At 45.4% G+C, this 16836-nt stretch overlaps 1 protein-coding gene across 2 annotated transcripts; it reads left to right on the top strand.

The window, feature by feature from the left end:
* The first annotated feature begins 673 nt into the window (after positions 1-673).
* Positions 674-12650, top strand: NABP1 (nucleic acid binding protein 1). Of its 2 annotated transcripts, XR_006179616.1 has the most exons (7): positions 674-797; positions 930-1068; positions 4096-4167; positions 5467-5539; positions 5769-5835; positions 7194-9649; positions 9726-12650. XR_006179616.1 is itself a non-coding variant. In XM_042874736.1 (6 exons), exons 1-6 carry the CDS (start codon positions 707-709, stop codon positions 7379-7381), a joined length of 630 nt encoding a protein of 209 aa, XP_042730670.1. In that variant the 5' UTR covers positions 674-706; the 3' UTR covers positions 7382-12650. The 2 variants fall into 2 exon arrangements, 1 of the variants encoding a protein (XP_042730670.1); XM_042874736.1 differs by having other exon boundaries at positions 7194-12650.
* Positions 12651-16836: the final 4186 nt, after the last annotated feature.

The raw sequence follows: 16836 nt of genomic DNA, 5'->3' as shown, positions 1-16836 counted from the left end.
CCAACGCCATCGTAATGGCGGCACAGCCCTCCCACACGCGTCCCATTCCCTCAGCGAAGGAGACCGGAGCACGCCGGGAGCCGCCTTGCAGGAACCCTCCGTAGTGCGACACGTCCGTGTCACAACCAGACACTAGAACAGCCTGAGGAGGAGCCGAATCGCTTCCCAACACAGCCGTGCTGCACCGCCACGGTCGGCAGGCTGCACGACCGTCCCTGCAACAGACCAGATCGACAGAGAGAAAGCGCGGCGCAACCACCGAACCCCGCCCGCTTGGGGCGCGCCCGGGCAAAGGTAAAATGGCGGCCACGCGGACCAATCAGCACGCGGCGCCGGCACGCGCCCGCCCGTCGCCCAGTCCCCGCGCTCCGCGTGCGCTGGACGGTTCCATTCGGCAGCGCTTCCCCCCGCCCGGCCCCTCGGGTGGTCGTGCCCGATCGGTATATAAAGGGGCGCGGAGCACATGCTCTCCTTAGTGCCGGCGGGAGCGGGAGGCGGGCGGTGTGTGTTGTGTCGGTGGGGAGAGGGAGCGGTGGGGGAGTCGAGCGAGCCTCCCAGTGACTTCGCAGTCCCTCGGTGCCCGTGTCCCCGTCCCGTGTGAGGGCTGCCGGTGCCCCCCGCCCGGCCCCGCTCTGCCGCCGCCGCCCCGCGGGATGCGGGCACGGCCCCGTCCCCCGCTAGCCCCGTCCCCCCCGCCGGCCGCAGCATGAGCGCGGCGAGCGATGCGTACGTCTTTATAAAAGACATAAAACCCGGACTGAAAAACTTAAATGTCGTCTTTATTGTGCTGGAGATCGGTAAGTGGCGGCCTCCACGCCCCGCCCGGGCCGCCCACGTCCCGCGGAGCCGCGGCCTGGCCGCGCCGTGCCTCGCAACGCGCTTTCCCCCTCCCTCTCTTCCTCTCTCCTTCCCTCCCTTCCTTCCCGCAGGGCGCGTCACCAAGACCAAGGACGGGCACGAGGTGAGGTCCTGCAAGGTGGCCGACAAGACGGGCAGCATCACCATTTCCGTGTGGGACGAGATCGGCAGCCTCATCCAGCCGGGGGACATCATCCGCCTCACCAAAGGGTGCGTAGGGGCCGCGGCCGTCGCCGGCCGACCCGGGGAGTCCTTTGTCATCGTGCGAAGGCTCGGGGTTGGAAGCAGGCTTGTGCTCCGCGCAGGGAGCCGCGGCCCACCCCATTCGGGCTGGCTCCGCGCGCTGGAGCGGCCCGGGGACCGTTTGCCAAATGAAAGCGGTCCGCTCCAGCCCGGGACTGCCCAGCGCCGGCGTGTGCCCTGCTAGGTGGTGGGAGGGGCCTGCGCTTGTCACGGCGGCGGTGCTGAGGCCCGAAAGAGCTGTTCTCTGGAGCTCTTGTAATAGGGAGTGCGTGTGGCCGACGGTCCCAGTCTGTAAACTAAGCAGGGCAGGGAGAACCGTGTGCTTATCTTTACAGCCTGAACTGTACCCCGGCAGTCGGCTCCTCAACGAAAGGCAGGAATAGCGTCTCTAATGTATGAAAGTTGCTTTTCGTTGCAGTGGGTTTAGCAGGAATGACAGGCATGGGAGAGCCTTCTCAAATTCACTGTAAGCCTGCACGCTGGGGCTACACTGCAGAGCCTATGTTTGGGTAGGTGCCGCTTGATTTCTCACAGTAAAACCACCCATACAGTGTTTCATGGATGTGGCAAGGTAAACAAACAAAAAACACGGCAATTTAAAAATCCTTTTTCACGTCACTTTGCTATTTACACAGTAGCAGTTGCTTTCATTTGAATTCATGTTAGTTAATTTATTCTTCAAATTCATTGCTCTGATAGTTTCCCACAGCACTGCAGGAGATGGTGGTACTGCAGCACGTGTTAAGCTCCTTTTAATTTGTGCTTATGAAAAAAAATAATAAGAAGGTTAGTCATTGGAGCTGTTACCTGAGCTCCTCCACTTGTTTGTTTCAGTGTAGTTCCTGATTTTTAGAAAGAAACTGGATGACCCTTGCTGCCAAGCCTGTAGCTGCTTCCTCCCATGCAGACTTTTTTGTGAAATGGGCTGACTCCTCAGCAGAGGAGGTTCTGGGGAAGCCTGCTTGCGTGGAGAGCACGTGGCAGTGCTGGGGCACTGAAATGTGCAGAGCGAAACCAGGGCTCTGGGCCAGGATAGGGCCTTACGCATAGCTGACATTGAAACAAGTTGTGATACTCCTTAGCAGCATTCTCTGACAGTGGCTTGCTGCAGCTGCTCTGGTAGTTCAGTGCTGCCAATGGGAGGGTCATTGCATCTCTTTATGTTGAAAATTGAGTTTGGCTTGTAGGAATTAAATCTATGAGCTGACATCCACCATCTTTGTAGATGGTTAAGTCATGCCTTTGTTTACATGAATTGCAAGCCTGCTTTAGACTGTGTAATTACAGTCCCTATTACGTGCTAAGTACGTTCTGGTTTGGCTCTTCTATTTGACAAATGCCTTTGAGCAGACATACGAACACTGAACACATACTTAATTCAGTTTGGTTTCAGTGTGGGGTGTTGCCATTGGAAGACAGGTAGATTTCAGCTCTGTTCAGTAGGGTAATCTGATTCTTTCCAGTGCAAGCTGCTTATTCTTGCAAGTAGTAAAGCTTAGCTAGTCTTTACATGTAAATGTGCCTTTCTGTTGCTGAATTTCCAGTAGATATAGATGCATTTCTCTGCAAAAACAGGTACTGTTGTTGTTTACTGTCCCTGGCTGATTAACTCACTTACAGGAAGCTGCTGCAGTTAGCATTTCTAAATTCAGAGTTCTTGAGTTTAGTGTTTTAGGGCCAACTGAGGCAAAACGCACATACCTGGAATAATTTTTTGCTGGAGGGTATCAAGATTTGCTGGGTCTTGTCACATTAAATGTATGCTTTGTTTTTCACTTGTTTCTATTTTCCTTTGTGTTCTGCATGAAGACTGTCCAGCTAACTAATTATTAAAGGTGAAACACAGAGGGAATCATCTTTAAAGCGTAAGGTGGCACCACCAGCTGAAAAACATTACTCCTGCTTCTGAATGGACAACCCAAGACAGGCTCCAAACCACCATGGCACTGTCTGTGCTGAGCAGAGGTCACCGTTGCACTGCTATTAGGGTCCTGTTCTGCCATTGGGGCCCCTCCCTGGTGCTTCTGCTGGGAGCCCTGTGAGTTGTTCAGGCAAAGGACAGGAGGAGGGCTCCTTATCTATATTGTGAAGATAGACCCGGAACATAAGGAAGTGGTGACTCCAGATTATCAGTGACTCCTGAGGGTGGAATGTGTGGGGCTTGCGCTTCCTTTGCAGGAAGATCAACACGCCTATGCTCCTTTTAGGTCCCCTGCTATGCATCCAGGCTTCCAGTGTGAATTTTGCCTTGTTATCCTTACACGATGCTGCTCATGGAAAGGAACAACTCTGAAGAAGGTTTTATATAAGCCCAGATTCCAGTGCCTGGAGCCATTTGTCACTTGTGCTCTGTCCTGTGAATGTTTCTGTAATCCAAAAATGCTAATGGTGTTTTTCTATATGTCACTTGGAACACTGTGTTCAGACTTGTGCCTTAAAATGCTAAGGATCGGTACTGGAAAAGCACTTCCTATTCTACATATTGCTAGCAAAATCTATATTTGTCAGTAAACAAAGGTAATTCTTGAAGGTCTTGAATTCTGGAGTGATCTCAAAGGTCTTATCCAAACCTTGGCAATTCTGTGATTCTTCCTGGCTCTTACTAGAAGTGTAGCAAGTCCCAGAACTGAGACTTGTCATTGACTGGTAACATGGGTCCTGCTTTTGGCAAAATGCCTTTTCTTCAGGAATGGGTCACAAGGTTTTCTCTAGCCGTGGAAAGAGCAATTCTCAAAATAGTTGGCTGGTCTCCTGGAGTTTGCAAGGGATTCAGCTGAGCTTTCAGTAACTTTAGCTAGAGGTAAAACGTGAAGATCAAAATCTTTTAGTGCCGTGAAGTTGAGAACACTTGAGGTCCCTGTGGCTTGTTTAGGGCATTAATTCTGATATGAAGTACCTTCCAACCCTTGAAGATGTCATATTTCTACTTGCTTTTTCAGCAGTGGTGTTTTTCTTTGTCTAAGAGACTGCTTTGCTTGTCCTCTCTTTGGCCAGGTATGCATCTCTGTGGAAAGGCTGTTTGACACTTTACACAGGACGAGGAGGAGAGCTGCATAAAATTGGGGAGTAAGTATTACACATCCATGTCATGGTTTTATGTTCAGTTGTCAGCAGAGCATTGTGGTAAGTATCAGATGCGGTGGCTCTCAGCACATAAATGCTAGGCCAGCAAAACTGTTGTGTGGTCATGGGTAGATAGAATACAGGTACCCCTAACATGAGTTTGCACACTTGTTGCAATGATTTCTGGTCGGCTCTGGTTAAGCGTATTGAGGTAGATTAGCCTCTGTCATGGCACAGGTCTGGATTTTAGGGTTAGATGGTGATGGGATGGCCTGTAAATGACAAAGGACTTAGTGATTGGGCTTGAGTTACCATTTTGATGGAAGCCTTGTGTCTCTTATGCTTGAGAGATGAAGTACAAAGAAGGAAGACAAAGGCAACTTGAGTGAATCGTATTTAAACAGAAACAAGCCTCATTAAACCGTCTTTAAACAGCTTACTAAGTAAGATGGTGACTTATTGTGGCTCAGAAGGAGTAAGGCTGTTGGCAGGCAACAGGTAAAATAGCAACATTTCTAACCAGAAGAGTACTTCTGTTGTTACACAGCGCTGCAGGAGCCCTTGTAGTCATTGGGCAAGTAGTACTATGGGATGGCCCCCCTCTTAGACGAGGAATTATCCGCGGATTTTCTTAGTGCCGAGTCATTGCCTCAGTGTTATCATCCAGCGGAGTTTTAAGTCTGACAGGTTGGATTGAGGTGAGTCTTAGTCTAGGTTCTGCCTCCCAGTGGCAGCTGTACTTCTGTTTAGCAACTCAGAATTGTTGTTTGTGCTATAATTTCCATGTGGTCACTTAGTGGGCCTATTTGTTAAGGCCCACTTAAATGGGAAAGGATGCTCTGAATTTTGTTCTTGTTCTGGGCTTTTCTGCATTATTTTGGTAATGGGGTGCTCATTGTATGGGAATGTGTGGGAGTATTTGTTTTCCCTAGATAGCTAAGGCAGCCATCATCTGGGAGCAGGCTGGGTGACTGTCTCGTGAGTGGGTGCTCGACGAAACTGCAGAGATGAGATGTGAAGGGAGCTCTTTATTACATTTTGTTTTCTTTTGGCTGTTTGACTTGCTACAGCCAAGGTGTAGTTTCCTCTGCTTGACAGAGATAGGTGTGACAGCTTCACCACAGTCCTACACAGGTCAAACAACCAGCAAGGCCTTTTAAAACCTAGTGACCCTTTCTGAAGGAGAGGGCTCTGGATTAGTACTTGGTGGCGGGATGTGTGGAACAAACCTTCTTTGAGTAGCAGAGCTGAGAAATTTACAAACAGTTCTAGAACTTCCCCGTAATGGTAATTTCTCCTCAGGTTCTGCATGGTATACTCAGAAGTGCCAAACTTCAGTGAGCCCAACTCAGAACACATTGGACAGAGCAAACTGGTATGTTGAACTTGTCTGAGACTTCCACCATGAAATGCTCTTTGTTATGAATACTGTGACTCTTCTGGAAAAGTGGTCTTGAACTAATAAGTAGATTTAAGTCAATAACTGGAGTAGCAGGTAACTTCTGTATACAGCTGCAGTAAGAACACAGGAAGAAAATCAATCCCTCTATATGAAATTATGAAAACTTCTCTGATCCATGTTTTTTTTTTATATCTCTCTGAAGGCTCAAGGTGAACAGAATAATAGTTGTGCATCGAGTAATATGAGTTCTTGTACTTTCGGGCCACTGGGTAAGTCATTTTTCATTTTGTGGAAGTGAAAGTATGTCAATGAGAATGAAAAGAAATGTAAAGGTTCTGTTACACTGTGTGGCGACCATGTACTACACTTCAAGTCTTTTGAGTGGGGTCTGAGCTTGCAAGCACATAAACGCAAACATTTCCCGAGTGATGGTTTTGGGGTTTGTTTCCAAGAAGAGGAAGAGATCAGAATATTAATGGTACCTGTGCCATGTAAAGGGATTTAACTAATTCTGGATCATTTTGGTGCTTTCAGAGAGTTGGCAGCACTTGAAATTCTGCTTATAAAGTGGAGTAGAAAGGAGACATTTTGTTTAAGCCACCTGAGATCTTGGCCTTAAAAATCTTGCCATTTACCAGGGTTTTCCTGCCAGGTTAGCTCCTCAAAATAGATAGAAGTGGTGGTAATCTGAATTCTAATATCTGATCTGACTGTGGTTTTGTAATATATTCTGTTTAAACGTTAAGGCTTGAAGAAGTTGCTTCAAAGTCTTGAGTGGGTGTAAGCTCAGGGGGAACCTTATTTGTGGCTGCCTACACGAAGCCCTGTGCCTGGTGTCGTACAGCTAAGCTCTGCTGATGGATGACTGCAAACTGATACATAACTCACTGCTCCAAAGCTCTGTGTAACTTCTAAACAGTGACTGTCTGCTTCTTTCATAATGTGATTATCATTTCATATTGTACTTCACTTATGAGCCTTCTTTGCTTCTTTGAAAGCAAATGCGTCTGAGCAAAGAAGGGCAGTGCTTTCTTAGGCCAGTCTCTCCTTTTCCAAAATGAGCCAAGCGGGCATTTAAACCAGTTGTAATGTAGGCATGTCTTCAGAGGAGATGAAAACAAAATGTGAACAATGATGCTTAAGGCTTCAATTCATGAGTGCTTAGTGCTAGCTGACTTGCTTCTGTGACTGGATCTCACAAGATAGCTTTCTATTCTGAAGTCTGGTAATAGGAGATGATGCAATAAGCTCTGTGCAGCCTGCTTTCCTTTTGCTTGTTTCTGTTTGATTTCTGCCCTGCTATGTCTCTGGAACATCTTGGCATGCTACCTGCAAGCCAGTGTTTCTGAAAGCATTGATCTAGTTTCATTAGATTCATATCTCCCTCATGTGCAAATAATTGTCATGCTACTTGTGGCCTGTCTTGCTTTAGTTGGAAGTGGATGGAAAGGATGGAGAGAAGGTAAGTTGCAGGCTGGGGCCTTGGGAAAGCCAGAGAGGCTCTTTCTAGTGCTCGGGGTTTGTTGGTTGCTGCAGGCTCTGTGTTCCCTGTTGTTAACTTGTGTAGGGGAACAGTGACTTCAGTCAATGGGAACTCGTGATGACCTTTTTTTTTTTTCTTTTCTAGGAAATGGTTTACAAACTGGACCCGAATCAAGTGGATTTCCATTTACATATAATCACGGCCACTCTTACGCAGGTAGTGGGAGAGGCAATGGACGAGGACCTGTAAATCCAGCAACAGCTAATAGTGTTCAGCCTCTTCCCCCTGCTGTCAGTAATGGGAGGGACCCACGCAGAGCCTTTAAAAGATGACTATGCCAAATGTGCTTGTACAGCTTGCTTAAACTCTACACTCTACTTGAACACTTATTGCACTTTTATTTATGGTTAACTGTGAACCAGTTTGTCTTTTTTTTTTTTTAACCTTTTGGTCTATGGAGCAAACTTAATGTGATATTTTTGTTTTGCTTAGGGAAGCACAGGGAGTCTTCCCATAAATTAAAGGAATAGGGAGAAAAGGTGGATAATAAAGAGGGTTGAGGGGTAATGGTTTGAAGAGTCTCAATTAAAACTCAATACCCTTTGTCAAATGGAAGCAAATTTTGGTAATGTGTATGTATTTTTCTGTTTCTCTTGGTCAACCATAGAGCCTTAAATGGTTTGTCACGTCCTGTGTGCACATACGTTGACTTCCAATAGTGGGAGTACTTTGTATTGGAAGAGAAATGTTGGAGAAGGGAAAACGCTGTAGTGAACTAGGTGTCCTTAGAATGGGCATAGCTTGCAAAAGCAATAAGTATAAGGAAGTGATGTCGTCAGCACTTTGTGGTGCCTCCTAAATCAGAACTATTAACGTAGACAGAAGTTGAAGACCTCGGAAGTGTCTTGAGGCCTTACCTCCAATTCCAAAAGCCTGTATACTCTTCTAAAGAAAAAATCTCAGTAATACACCATTATCAGTGTCAAGGAGAGCAACACTGATTATTTTTGCTTTGGGTAGAAGCTTGGATACTCATTCTTACTTTGCTTGGAATGCGACAGATCTAAATACAGGTAGCGCTGGAGAATACTGTTCGTAGCTATGCCTGGTATAGAAAGCTCAGAGCTAGTTTTACTGGACTCTGCATCTCCAAGAAAGAATGAGTTTCAGAAACTGTTCTCAAATGCTGCATTGCATCTCTCTTTGATGAGGCTGCCTACTTTTCCTTCATTCACTTTTCCAAATGAATTATACATTAGATCAAGCTGGATGTGTTGATTGCAGAGGTACTGGCCAAGCACACAGCTGCAGTTCTGATGCTTTAAGCTTTTGTCCCTCTGTTTTATGTGGAATACGAGTTATCCCTTAGAGAACTTAACCCCCACCCCAATCTTCCCAGGAGGGAAATAGCTGTGGTTTTATTTCTGATATTACAAATGTTTTGAGGCTAGATATTAAAAGTTCTGTGCCATATTTCAGATCAGGTTTAAAATACAACTTCGAAGCTGAGATGTCATACTGGATTCATCTGTTTAACTCTTCTTATAGCTGACCTCTCAAATAAAAATTGCACTAACCATTTAAAAAAAAAAAAAAACAAATCTAACTCTCTTTGTCAAGCCGAAAAGACTTTGTGACAAAAAGCTATTTCTGAATTGCAAGTTGTCTGCGTCATCCTTGTTAGTTGAATATATCCCGAAATTATTGTTGTTTACAAGTTATGTTTGGTACTCTATTAAGATATGTTGACAATTGCCTCTGAGGGGCAAAGGTTCCTTGCTTAATTCTGAAATACCAATCTGTCTTTTAAAAGCAGGCAGCAGCAAATATCTGAAGGAAGCTCTAGGGAGGCTTGCGTACTGTTTGTCTCCCGTTCAAGTGTTTTCCTGATGCCTGCTGCCAAATTTGTCTTGCATACAGGGGAGGGTGACGCGCCTCCTGAGGACACTCGCTGGTGCTGATACGGGACAACAGCGGTAACTTGTAAACCTAAAGCACGCAGTGAATTCTGGGGAGGTGGTGTAAAGAAATGTGTAACTCAGGGACTTCAAATTGCTTATGTATTAAGAAAAATAAGACCTTGCATAGAGCGTAGACGTGTGGAGAAGCTTTTATGTGGTGTTGCATTAAGATGTTTGATATGCTTGTGAGAAGGAAGCCAGGAGGACTTCTAAACCTGTGAAGTACGCGTGACGTGTTCCAAAGGTAAATGAGATGCAAATATAGTGGAAGAGTTGTGCTTTGCAGTCACAGCTGTAACTGTAGTAAGTGAGCAGTGCAATTGATAGCACAGTGGTGACTTTGTATTTGTTGGGATTCCTCAGTTGTGGATGTCTGCAATCCTAGTGATCTTGGTTTCTCTACAATAATAAAGAAGGTTGATTATAGTTCTGAACCCATTCTCAGTGTATGCTGAGGTACTTACCTGGTGTTTTCAGCTCTATGCATTTGGTCTTTTTATTAAGCTAATAAATGAAGTTGTTCACATACAAAATAGAGATTACTAATGATGTGAAATTTAAATGTTTGTTGCCAAATGGACAATTGATTTGCAGTTGGGAGGAAAGAAAGCACAAGAGGCCGGTCTCCATGTTTTCAAGGTTAGTAACGTTCCTGCCTTTCTGTTTCTTGTGTGAAACTATTTCAATTTATTAATGAATTTTTACTTCTTTGCAGGGGAGATCTGTGCCCTGAAAAGTCGCATGGACTTAAAGTAAATAATCATAGCAACTTTTCAAGGTTCCTCTGAGCTTCCTGTGAACCTAATAGAAAAAAGTTGTTTCCCTCAGAGGTATCAGTGTCAAGATAGAGAGCTCTCAACTTCCAGAGGCATCTGCGAGCCTGCCTTGCATCTGGATCCTGTCACCTTGCTGTATGGAGGCTTGCACAGAAACATTTCTCTGTGTAAACAAGCAGTGGTCATGAATTACTCAGACACTATAAGCCTGTTTGTGGGGCCCACTGGTTAGGACTATAGGAAGTTTTTAACACAAGTCTTTAGGTAGATCCTGCGCAGCCCTTCCTTTAGATTATTCTCATTTTATGGAGTGTAGATCACAGCAGGATAAACTTGGAAGATGCTCACCTGTCCAAACTACAGCTTGCAGTGCATTTGGGTATCCAAATCACTAGTGCTGCTGTCTTCCCCTACGCCAAAGGGACTGCTCCAGACTTCAGCAATATTGCAGTGCAGAGTTTTGCTACGTGCTTAAATCCTATCTCAGAATGAGTCTGTCCATTCCTTCTTAAAGTGGAAAAGCAGCCCTGTACTGTGAGGCACCACTTAGCCTTCAACATGTGCTGAGGCCACGTGATCTACAACCACAGGGATAAGGGAGGGAGGAGGGGGTGCTAAGTAACATGAAACCAGTGATTATGCATCACATGCCTCCGTCTTGTGTTTACAAGTCATCTGAATAGCTTTGGCCTTTAGTTAAAACTGCCCAAGCTGCAGTCCTGTGCAGATTTACAGTATTGCACAAGTACTGTTAAGCGTATGGGCACTGAGTGCTGCTTCTGTGAAGGTGCTGTGGGCTGTGTGACACCTTTTTCTGTGTAAGTGAAGTCTGTATAGGTGAGAAAAGTATTGTGAGGATGCTAGTCGTGGCCTGACAGCTCGTATCTCTGAGCCCAAATGAGTTTTTGTAGGCCCTAATGCCCATGTTTTGCTGGTGGACTGGTTGTTCTATGGTCCTCTACAGCTAATGCCCTTACCGTCCCAAAACCAAGAGTTGTTGCCTGTTCTCATAGAGGCAGATTCAAGTGTTTCAGCTGGAGCTTCCCCACTGTGTTCTCGAAGGCCTGGTGTTTTCCCTGCTCCTTTTGCATTTGTGAAGTTTTGCCTTGTTTTTCTCTAGCCAGGGAGCCAAGCATTTCTTAGCATGACCAAATGCAATCTGGCAGTGTTTTCCAGGGGAGCCCAGCGTGGCTTTGCACGCCAAATTAGCCAGGGGCTTGCTCCTAACCATCTCACATTGATCAACTTCAGGAGATTCTCCCCTTAGCTGAGCACCAGCATGTTACAGGAAAGTGTGGGCAGCCTGGGTCCTATGGCAGGGTACCCACATCCCATTTTATCCGTATAAAACAAAGCAGGGGGCAACTGCCGCTGCGTCACTTCGAGAACTCATTCAGGGAAGCACTTCCTGACTTCAGCTGTCATCATGTTATTCATTCCCTTCCCTGTAGTCACGTTCCAGGGAGGTTGAGTTTGTTGCAGCCCTTTGTGGGGTTTATGCTTTTTGATCCATTCTGTGCTGGGCATCTGTGCGTGTATGTATGCATGTGAACACAGCATCTTGCAGTGGGGATGGTAAAAGTCCTAAGAAAGCGAGTTACTAAACTACAGAGGGTGGAGTTCAAAGGGATTAGAAGCTAAGTTTGGAGATGACTAAGGGGAACAGTTAAGGACTGTGTTTGGATTCATAAATCTCCAAATTCCTGACGCTTGTCTTTTTTTTTTTTTCCTCAGGAAGAAAGCAATGTAGGTATAAGAGCTGTGTTTATAGCCATGCTCCCAGCTGATAAACAGGGACCAGGTTTATACATTTCCTAGGGAGCAAGATTAGAAAGGAATGAAACATCAGGATTTGTCAGAGCTCAGGGAGAATTCTCGTGTGCTGGTAACTGTTCAGAGCTAATTCCCTCCTGTGAGCTGAAATGGGGTGGAGTCTGTGCTGCTCAGGGGAAGTCCAAGGCGCTGCTGTGCTCCAGTGCTGACCGGCTGCCATGTGGTAGGGAAACTGGTATGTAAAAGGAATAAATCAGCTTAAAAATTGATAACCCGAGCTCTAAAATAGTGCAGTTGCACGTTGCAGGACCATGTAGTGATGTGTGAGTTCTCGCTGCGTGTGATCACGGTTTGCCTTTGGCCCTGTGCAGGCAGTAGGATCGCAGCTGTGAAAGCAGAGGTGATGGGCAGAGCTGCTGGGAGCTGAACTCAGCATTGGTGTAGAAGCTGAATGCAATGGAAAAGCTGAAAGCCACAGCCACTGTGTAGGCTTTTCTTTCTAAATTGAGAAAATTAGGTACACAGGTGAAATTCGCATTTCTCTCTTTTTTTTTTCCTGAAGGGGAGGGAAGGGAGAGCAAAGCCCCACATCCTGCCAGGTGGGCTGTGCAACCATTTGCATCTGATCTGTTCCACCTGGTGCTGCTCCTGGGCCAGGCCCTTTGTAACGGGGCGGGCACAGGGAATATTCTCAGACATATATTCCTGCTTGCTTCGGAGACCCTTATAGCTGGGAGGCAGCAGGTAAAGCCTGGAACAGGAGAGCTGGTGACTTTGGCAGGTAGATGTTTAAAACGCTTGGACAAATGCTGTCAGGAGTGGTTTGGGGAGAGGGGGAGTGATTTTGGCACAGGGCAAGTGTGAGGATGCATTAAATGATCTCCTGAAGCTCTTTCCACTGTTATTTTGTATGATTTATGCATTAGCTTCGTTTTTGTAATTTCCTCTTTTCTAGGTTGATTAATGCTAAATTTAATTTTCTGTAATCAACTTGAGCATGCAACTTGAAGAGATGAGGTTTAGGCTGATTGCAGTAAAAGTCTACCTATCCTGTCTAGCTTGAATAAAGCAAAACTATTTTTATCTCTAAATTATGCAATATTTTCATGGTACTCTGCAGCGTACTTATATTTAGCCTTGGAATGGAGTGCTCTGTTTTTTCAAATCACCTAATACAAACTTTGAAAATGGGTTTTTTAATTATGAGGGACCCACCTGCATGCCATCAACCAAATTATTAGCAAGGCAGGGAAGGATAACCAGTACTGCTGTCAGACTTCAGCTGCATGCGAAAAAGGTTTAAATGCCAGGAACAGAAGTTGCCAAGAAATAACTTTAAACACCAGGTGCTGGAGAAACAAATTAATATGGCTTATTTTTAGAAATAGCTAATGGAGGCCTGATGCTGGCTTTTACAGCAGCACTTGACTGGGCAAGAAAACCAACAAAAAGAACACAACCTCTTTTTTAAAAATAAAAAGAAAGAAAGAAAAAGATGCAATTTAATTAAAAGCCTTAATTAGGGAGGAAAAGAGAACCTGCTCCCTTCTTCTCTAATTTGTGAGACTCCAGTGAGCTGTTCCTGTGCTCTTACTTATTGGAATTGCCTTTGATGTGGTTTGGGATGACCTTGAAGTAAGAAACCTCTGTGCAGAAGCGGTTCCTGAAAGCCTTTCTGCAGCACTTGCAATTGAGGTTCATTTTGGCTGCATGTTGCTGCTGGCAGGGCCCGCTGCTAGGAACGGTGAGCCGGAGTGTTCTCACTCAGCTGATTTCCTCCAGTGGTGTAGGGAGTCAGAGTTAATTTCTAGATGAAGCAGGACCTGAGACATTATTGAGTATCGTGAAGCCAACAAGAGGGATATCATAGAATCCTTAGAGTTGGAAGGGATTTTTAAAGGCCATCTAGTCCAGCTGCCCCACAATAAACAGAGACACTGCAGCTAGATCAGGTTGCCCGGAATCTGGTCCAGCTGGACTTTGAAAGCTTCCAGGGACAGAGCATCCACCACTCCCTGTAAAAGACTTTTTCCTTGTATCCAACCTAAATCTACTATTTTTTAAGCTTGAAACCATTTCCCCTTGTCCTGTCACCTGTTCAGCTGAAGAGCCTGTCCTCTTCTTTTCTGTACCTTCCCTTTTTGAAGGGCTGCTCTCGGGTCTCCCCAGAGCATTCTCTTCTCCGGGCTGTACAGCCCCAGCTCTGTCAGCGTGTCCTCACAGGAGAGGTGTTCCATTCCATGGATCATTTTTGTGGCCCTCCTCTGGATGCACTCCAACAGTTTGATGTCTCTTTTAGACTGAGGACTCCACATCTGGATGCAGTACTCCAGGTGAGCTCTCAAGGGCGCAGAGCAGAAGGGCAGCTTTGAAAAACTGCTGCAGTAAGCTTCCCCTAACTTTTTTAGCAAAGTGGATTTGCGGGGGCAATCAGGGCCACTTTGTCAGTGGTTTGGCTGAGGATATACGTTACAAAACCTGGGTCTTTCTGGTAGGTACAACTGGCTGGGAGCAACGTGGGAAAACAGAGATGTGTTGATTATGGGTGGCTGTTGGATGCCTGTTAACAAGGAACAGCCTGTTGTGTCTGTAACAACCTGGTGGCTTTGGGCATGTGCTTCAGCAGTCCGTTTTCAGTGGGCTGAGTTGACTTTGGTGGCAGTGATAAGCAGATCTTTCTGTAAGAGCCTGGTGCAATGAGTGCAGCTGGGATCAGAGGCTTTTTGTCCAGCTATTTGGTGAGGTTGTGTGGAGGAAAGTGTCCCTGTGACTGTATTTTTAGGAACTGCAGGTGTTTCCTGCACCTGTCTTTGATGGTTTGCCCTGCTGCTTCTGCTAATAACCGTTTTCTTCAGTACAGTTCTGATTTGTCTACTTGTGTTATTACTCAATTAGAGCAGGTCTGTTGTTATTATTTCTGCTGGTGCCAGCTCGTTTTAGCATTACCTACGTAATTCCCAGCCCTTCCCGGTGAGGTCCCTGTTTCTCCCTGGGGTCTTGTGGCACCGCCGGCCGTAGCTCTGCCGATGGAGCCTCTGGGGTTCGGGAAGGCACTTTGTGTGTCATCCTAGCAAGTTGTGCACGACTCCAGGCACGGGGCTTCTGATTCGGCTGCTGAGAGGACTTTGATAAAGAAGAAAGGACTGTTTTTTATTCCTTACGGCTGCAAATGAAAAAGCTTTTCACTTGGGAGTCGTGGGTCATATTTATGGAAATGTGACGAGCGGTTGCAATATTTATAGCGGTTACAGGAGCGATTGAATCTATCTTTTATTGATACATATTTACATGCCCACAGAAATCCTATTGCACTGTAGCTAAGAGAATTTTATTTAGATTTAGTATTTTGAAGTAATTTTTTAGTGCTTCTCTATTATCCAAGGAGTGTAAGATTCGATATTTCAAGTAGAACTGTCACCAAACAGCCGGAGGTTTTTAAAGGATTTTTATTTTACATAAAGATAAATGTTGAAGACACATTTTTCAGAGACACCATCTGTTCCATGTTGACCTTAATTTTCTGGATGAGTGCTTTTCCTCAAACGTTTTAAGTCTTGTCTACATTTCATTTGCTTGGGAGTGTTTAGGATATTTGTTGAACAGGAAATCAGATATTCAGAATGCAAACACACCATTACATTGCAAATTATTGCCTTTGTATAATTTAGCAAACTGCTGGGTAAATAGTTCTGCAGAGTGGTGGGGGCAACGCTGCCTCTGACATCTGGCAGATTGGCTTTTGGTGGGGCTGCATTTGATAGAATCGCAGAACTGTTTGAATTGGAAGGGACTCTTAAAGGGCATTTGGTCCAACTCCCCTGCAATGAACAGGGACACCCACAGCTTGATCGGTGCTCAGAGTCCCATCCAGCCTGACCTTGAATATCTCCAGGTATGGGGCATCCACCATCTCTCTGAGCAGTCTGTTCCAGTGCCTGGCCGCTCATATTGTAAACAACTTCTTCCTTATATCCATACTAAATCTCTCCTCTCTGAGTTTGAAACCATTTATCTTTGTATCACAACAGACCCTGCTAAAGAGATTTCTTGTGAGAGCCAGCACTGCTGGCCTACAGATGCCAAGCAAGAAATATGAAGGTCCCACTGTGACAGTGGTGCATGAATGGCTCTGGCCTGCTCTGTAGGCACTCTGTAGGGACAGGGATAGGATAAGGGCTTGTTGTCTTTGTGGCCCTGGTGCAATTTGCTCTTCAGACAGAAAAATGTTTAGTTTTGTGAGATAAAAATACATTTGTTTCCGTGTATCTGCTTTTCCATGGTATCTTCAGAAAATCTACTTAATGTCGGTAGCATCATCATAGAATGATGGGTTTAAAACCATCTGATTGTGTGCTTGTTATGTTTCTGTAGATAGTTCTGCAGCAAGAGGTCTGTTTTGCTTTGTACAAATAATTATTTTGAGACAAAACATCCAACTTCTATGTGATTTAAAGGAGGCATTCTTTAAACTCTGCTTTTGCTTGGATATGGTCATAGCTGCACAGCAGCAGTTAAGTGTATGTAATGTGACAAGAAGTACTTTGGTCTACTATGTTGCAAGGTAACTACGAAATCATTGTGGAGCTATTTGGAAGAGCGCAACTGTGTTTCTTCAGTTGGTATGAGACAGTTGAAGGCAAAATGCTTATCCGTGTGAATATCTGAACTGCCTTGAGGTGGCACTAGAACATTTGTTGTAAACGTCTGGGGCTGGGGAACGCTGCTGCTTTCTGCTGGCCCATAGGAGAGGTCAGCATAAGCAGAGCTGCCAGAGGAGAGAGAAGGAAGGTGGGTTTTGAGCATTATTTTTTCAAATTCACTTTGCACAGGAATGAATATAAGTCACTATTTTGAATCTGTGGTTCCAATAAAGCATGCTCTACTTGAAGGAAATTGCAACATACGCACATGTTGAAAAACAGAACAGCATTTTGCCTCATTAGAGATTGCTGCTTATCCCAGATAATCTCCGGATTATAACTAATTAATGTACCTACACCTGAATATGGAGATAGCTACAGGTGAGAAGGAGCTTATTTGTAATGAGCTTTTTATCTGGTGGAAATGAACGGATTCCCCAAATGCTGTCCTTTCATCCAGAATTTCCTCACCAAGAACTGGGTAATTTAGGGATACAGACTGGTTCTGTTGTGCCACAAGCTCTTTGCTCCCTTGCCATGGTGAGTTAGCACTTGGGGTCCTTTAACCCAAGTCTGAAGGAGAAAGACATCCCTTTGGCTAGTCTCAGTGATAGCAAAGAGTAGGTGTTAGCATCTG

Source organism: Lagopus leucura, unplaced genomic scaffold, assembly GCF_019238085.1.
Source record: "Lagopus leucura isolate 7727_CA_CO unplaced genomic scaffold, USGS_WTPT01 Super-Scaffold_100012, whole genome shotgun sequence".
Classification (NCBI taxonomy): domain Eukaryota; kingdom Metazoa; phylum Chordata; class Aves; order Galliformes; family Phasianidae; genus Lagopus; species Lagopus leucura.
This window is presented reverse-complemented; position numbering and strand designations above follow the sequence as displayed.